This window comes from Scyliorhinus canicula, chromosome 12 (genome assembly GCF_902713615.1).
Source record: "Scyliorhinus canicula chromosome 12, sScyCan1.1, whole genome shotgun sequence".
NCBI classification, from domain to species: Eukaryota; Metazoa; Chordata; class Chondrichthyes; order Carcharhiniformes; family Scyliorhinidae; genus Scyliorhinus; species Scyliorhinus canicula.
The window spans coordinates 60,464,657-60,470,737 of record NC_052157.1 but is presented as its reverse complement, the minus strand read 5'-3'; the positions used below and the strand labels follow the sequence as shown (position 1 = coordinate 60,470,737).

At 47.4% G+C, this 6,081-nt stretch overlaps 1 protein-coding gene across 1 annotated transcript; it reads left to right on the top strand.

Moving 5' to 3' along the window:
- The first annotated feature begins 2,303 nt into the window (after positions 1-2,303).
- Positions 2,304-2,952, top strand: LOC119975247 (nucleoside diphosphate kinase-like). The gene has a single exon (XM_038814933.1). It carries the CDS (start codon positions 2,448-2,450, stop codon positions 2,793-2,795), a length of 348 nt encoding a protein of 115 aa, XP_038670861.1. The 5' UTR covers positions 2,304-2,447; the 3' UTR covers positions 2,796-2,952.
- The last annotated feature ends 3,129 nt before the right edge of the window (positions 2,953-6,081 follow it).

The following is a 6,081-nucleotide window of genomic DNA, read 5'->3' as shown; positions in this document are numbered from 1 at the left end:
CTGACAGCAGCTCTGCGTTGTCTGGACACTCGCCAGCAACCAATCAATACTCGCCGCCAGATCCTCTTCCCTTTCCACCTCCGCTAATGGATGCTGTGCTGGCGGTCTGGGATCCCAGTCCCCTTCCCTGCCCCCTCAGTCACAATAAACTACATCAGCCCTTTGTTTAACCTTGCCGTGTTGGAACATGGGGGGTGGGATTCTCCATTTCTGAAACTAATTGTTGACGTCATTGCAGAATTCGTGGAGTTCCACAACAGCAAAACAAGCACCGCACCTGGACCGATTCAGCTACTATAAAGGAGTGTTGCTCTGTTTACTTGCTATAAATATAGCGGTTAATAAGGTCGCCTTTCTTAATCCTAATTATAAGTATAATTTCAGATTCGCCAGGTATCTCTCGATACCGCCACAAGGTTCAACCCGAATACCGATCAAAGAGCCAATACACCAGTAAGTTAGTTCAAAGTCAATGCTACTTTATTTACACACAGTATGATTTACTCATGCACAATAATACTACAATCTAAACTATCTCTATCACTAACACCTTTACTTAACTTTGGGTGCCCACTTAGTTCAGAGGAACAATGGCTGTTGTTCGGATCTGAGGCTGTTGGGTTCGAAGAGATACAGGAGAACAGCTAAGGTTGCCTGACTGGTAGCGAGCGTTGAACTTGAACTTACTTGCTTCTGGCAGTGCTGGTGGAAGGGTCTCTCCGCTTGAGAGCCAAATCCAAGAGGCTGAACCTTTGTCGGGGGTTCCTTCTTATACTTGGAGGGGCTTTGCGCGCTTTTAGGCGGGCCTTAAACTTGGTCCCAACTAATTGGGCAGTTTCTTGATCATTGTCATCGATCTAAACCAATAAAGGGGCGGGTGCCTTGATGGCTGTCCGTGTCCTAGGTGGCCGTTGGCCTTACTTTGTTTGTGTCTTTTGGTTGGGGTAGTGGCGCTGGGCTGTCTGGAACAGTATCGGCTACCTGAGCACTCGTCCATTGTTTCCCGGAGATGGGCCATCAATATGTAAATTGACTCAGAGTTTTGATTCCCTCTGCAAACTGCCTTCCAAATATACATTCAGGCTCTGTGCCTGCTTGTTGCTCAGTATTGTCCATATTTCCCTATAGGCTCTGCGAGTGTCCATTTTGTATACTGAAAGTGGCCATCCCAGATGGCTGCACTCCCATTTGTGATCCTCAACGCGAAGCGTGAGGGATCATATTACTGAATCTTCTTTGTTCTTTGCCTAAGTCGAGCACCCGCAATCAAGGACAGGTTCTACTCTACTCTGTCCTACAGATTGGAACCTTTACCTAACTTGCTTTATATACATCACATTATTAAAAATTCTAAGGGGCGCTATGACATTCAGGCATGCATTACAATTAAAACACGGGAACCTCTAACTATTCTTCTCTAAACTATCTTTTGTCAATTAAAAGAATTTACAACAGTATAAACTATACAATAGCAGCATTACATGTCTCTGTATCTTGGCGGTCAAGTACAGAATTTCACATCTTCATTAGAACAAACAAAAAAATTAGTCGACGCACTTTATTTACTTTGAGAGAGTGGGGGGTTTGCTGAAGTCTGAAAATAGGGGGTCTGAGGGTATATACCAGAGTGCGGGAGGCTTTCCTTCGCCATTTCCTAAGTCAATATTGCAATTGTATTGCAGAGTATTGCAATGACTAGCAGTGCTTCTACGAAGTATGACAGGGAATATCATTTGATAAATGTGTCACACCAGGTTCGTGTATCAATGGCTGTCTTTGGGTGTGGTTTAAAGCAAGGATTAGAAACATTCAAGGCCTGTGGGGTAGGGGTCAGAGGGGGCCGCGTCCACGTACAACTGTACTGATCCCACAAACATCCAAATGTAGATCATGATGTCTGTCTTCATGTTTTCTTTTTCCTTCTTGGTCTTCCTCTGTCTGTTGTTTTGGATTTCCTGTGGACACAAGCGTAATATCTGTTATTACCTTGTTTAAGATCTCGTATGTCTGTCTGTCTGTCCTTTTATTATCAATTGCCCATTAGAATTGTCACCATATGTGACTCCCTCATTTTTTTTTGAACCAAATATTTTTGGGGACAAGTCATCCGAGAAGAAAATACTGTCACGGTGTGAGAAGTCTCGCAGCTTGTGTGATCAATGCAGTGAGTGGGCGGACAATCTCTCCATCCAGCAGCAAAGCATTTCATTCAAGTGTTTGAGGATGTAAATAGCATATGGGAGAGCGGCCTAAGGGTCGCCGGAAAACAATCAAAACTTGAGGCAAAGAACATTCTTTAGCTTTTCTGCGGCTTCACCCGGCAGAATCAGGAACAATGTCTGGGAACAAGGCAAACCTTCATCGCGGTCAAGGCGGATGGTGTCCAGAGAGGGATTGTCGGGGAAATCATCAAACGTTTCGAACAGAAAGGATTCAAACTGGTCGCCATGAAGTTTCTGCAGGCTCCTGTGGATCTGCTTGAAAAGCATTACTGTGACCTTTCAGATAAGCCTTTCAATCCCAAGTTGATCAAGTATATGAATTCAGGTCCTGTAGTTGTAATGGTGTGGGAAGGACTGAACATGGTGAAGACTGGCAGAGTGTTGCTTGGTGAGACCAATCCAGCCGACTCCAAACCAGGCATGATCCGTGGAGATCTCTGTATACAGACTGGAAGGAATATCATCCATGGAAGTGACTCTGTAGCAAGTGCACAACAGGAGATTAACCTTTGGTTCAAACCGGGTGAGGTGGTGGAATACCAGAACTGTGCCCAGGACTGGATCTATGAGTAAAACATTCCATGGCTCTGGCCTGCCTCAATCATTCCAAATTGTCATCAGATGTTTTATTTTTTACTGATTTCACATAATGTTTTCATCCTGCGTCTTTGTTCTGAATGTCAAAGCAAATAACCATGCAATAAATGAACTGAAAGATTAAAAAAAAGAACATTCTTTGAACCACAGACTAAAAGAACAGTAAAAGCGTTTTGAACCAAAAGTTCCGAATGGAGTGCGTGTGGGCCGTGGCGGGGCAAGAATGGGTGGAGTCCCCGGGTAGGACGGTGACCAGTGTCGTAAGTGCAGTACCTGAGCTGAGCTGACCAGATGGGGCTCCTCAGGCAGGGCGGGGATCAGTGCCGTTACTCCACTGCCTGAGTGACTGGACAAGAACGGAAATAATTTGTGTTCATCGTGGATACTGCCTCTTATGATTACCTTCGAATCAGAAGAGTATCTATGAATGGGTGTCTGCCGGCAAACTAGTTCCTTTAACTGCCAGTGGGCGTTAAAAGAGTGGTTATGACCATTTCAAAAGGTGGCGTGGGGCCATGAATAAACTTTAAGTGCACAAACAAACATTCAACATTTAAAAGTAACAAACTAAAATAACAAAATCGGGCAGGCTCCATCAGAAGGACACCGGAAATCTCAATCCGTTCCTTTCTACCATCATCTGGACACCTCTATAGCGAACAGAGTCGCAAAGGGACTCGTCTGGGAGTTAGACTCTGAGTCATCATCTTCTCCCAGTTGCAACACTCGTGACTGGAGTAGCCGTGCCAAGGCTGCTTGGGACGATGTGGGGTCCATCTCATCGTTACGGATGAGTCTTCAGGAATTGTCGTGGTGCCAATGCTTCGTGTCCAGGTTGGAGGTGGGAGGGGGCAATTCATAGTCGTCGGGTGGTGGGTCCATATCAGGGCTTTTATATAATTGGTCTCAAAGGGGTCGAACGAATCCTGTTCGGAGTCGCTGGGAGTGGGGCCTGGTGCAGAAGTGAAATTGTGTGGCGGGTCCATGGGGTCTAGTGTATCAGTGCTGTCGCTGCCGGTGCTGGTTGAATGAAGGGAGAGGCAGAGTCGTGCCTCTGGGGGTAGAGTCAAAGTGGTGTCTGAGAATGGGCTGGAATGGTTGGGGGAGGGTAGGAATAGGCGTCCATGGGCGGGGCGTGTTCGTCTGCTGTTCGTCGAGAAGCAAAATGTGCTCTTTCTTAGTGTCTGTCTGTAGAAGCAAGTTGTCTACATACTGGACAAGGCAATCGGGTCGGGAAAATTTAGCTAATCCATTCGCCAGCTGTCAGTGTAAAATGGAGGGGGAGTTGTGAAAACCTTGTGGTAGGCACGTCCACGTGTATTGCTGTCCCTGGAAGGTAAAAGCAAATTTATATTGGTACGTTTTATACAATGGAATGGACCAAAAGCCGTTGCTGATGTCCGAAACCGAAACATTTTTTTGACGGGAGTCCCTGTTTCAGCATTGTCTCGGGACTCGTGGCTACGGTGGGGGCTGCTACTGGGGTTACTTTATTTAGTTCCCTATAATCAATGGTCAGTCCCACCGGGTTTCCAGATGGGCCAAATTGGGGCATTGTTTGTTGAGGCTCCTGAACGGAGTACGCCTTGGTCAAGCAAGCTCTGGATATCCTTTGCGATTTCTCCTTCTGCTTGTTGGGGAAAACCGTACTGTTTTTGGGGTTTGGGGTCGGGTCCTGTAATGTTGACTAAACCTGCTATCTTGCCACAGTTGTGCTCGTGCTGGGAAAAAGAAGCTTTGTGTCGCTGCAAAACGTCTTTAACGTCTTTGTCTTGACTAATGGCTCGAGGGTCGAACCAGAAGTCTCCTGCTGCGCTAATCCTGTGTACGTAGTCTCCAACTGTGAGCGTGGCGGGGGCTCGTGCTGCTTTTGCCATTCTCCACACACATTTGTTTACGGGGTCGAACAAAAGATTGTGGGAACTCATAAAGTCTATCCCCAAAATGTGTTCGGCTGTCTGGTGTAGATCTACGAGTACAACAGGGAGTTTGGTTTTAATGTTCCCTATCTGGATCGCTACAGGGGCTGTAATGTGTCCCTGCCGCAAGTGCCCTGTGAAACCGCTTAGAGTAATGGTGTCCGTGGTGGGCCATGTATCTCGTTGAAACATTGTGGAGGAATTGAAGACCCTCCTGTGTCCCAAAGAAATTCTACGGGGTGTCCCCGGACTGTGCCTGCTACTACCGGTCTCCCTGACTTGTCCCAAAGGGTGTCACAGACCCAAGTTGGGGAGTCCGAACACCGTCAATCGGTGCTGTTCATGTCTGCGATCTCGGAACGGGCGCTAACACTATGAATTGGCTTGGCCCTATTCTTATTCAGGGTATTTGCCTGCTGGTTTTGCTGCTGTTTCTGGGGGGCATTGCACTCTCGTGCGTAATGTCCGAACTGTCCGCAATTGTAACATTCCTGGGATTTAGGCTGCTGTGGGCTGTTTCTTCCCTCGTTTACCCATGCAGGGTTCTGGTGTGTCCTAACTGGATTCATGTTAGCATCTGCCTGCTGTTCCTCTGCTTTACCGTAATCTGATTTTCCCTGAATGGACTGTTCCCAAGCTCGGGATAATCTCTTTAGTACCCATTTCACATTGTGGGTCTCGTCTGAGGGGTCATAATTGACGCAAGCTCTCTGTCCTGCTTCGGTCGCGTGAGAGACTAAGATTCAAATCCATTTGGCCATATCGTCTGGTGTCAAATGGGCGCGGGCTAACTCTCCGAATACTGCTGTGAAATGAATCCAAAGGCATCCAGCAAACGCTGTTGGGTGCTCTGTCTTTTTCTGCCTACATTTATTAAGGCCTTCTACGGGGTCTCCCTTATTGTAGCCGATTGCATCTAGGATCGCTGTATGCATTTCTTGGAGGGTGCCTCCTCCTACATTCTGTGGGTCGGGAAGGGCTGCCACGAGTGAAGGGTCGAGGCTCAAAACTGTGAGCTTCACTTGCTCTCTTTCATCCAGGCCGTACACGCTTGGCTGTTGTTTAACCTTTGCAAAATAAGGGTGTGGGTCCGATGTGGGTTGGAAGGATGTTATCTTATCACACGCGTCCCTTAATTGAGTGACGGTTAATGGGGTGGTGTATAGAAAATCGGGGTCTCCGTCTGTTGTGGCCCTGCGCTGTGTGGTGACAGGGTTCATGGGGTTGGGCTCTGCCTGTGCAGTCGGGGGTGGGGGTGCTTTTCTTTTCTGAGGTTTTTCCTGAGTACATGTCCCATGTACGTATCCATGGGCAGCCTCATTTAACTCCTGCCAATCGGGGCC

Coding starts and splice junctions, on each gene's coding strand:
- LOC119975247 (XM_038814933.1), top strand. CDS start 2,448: ATGAAGTTTCTGCAGGCTCCTGTGGATCTGCTTGAAAAGCATTACTGT.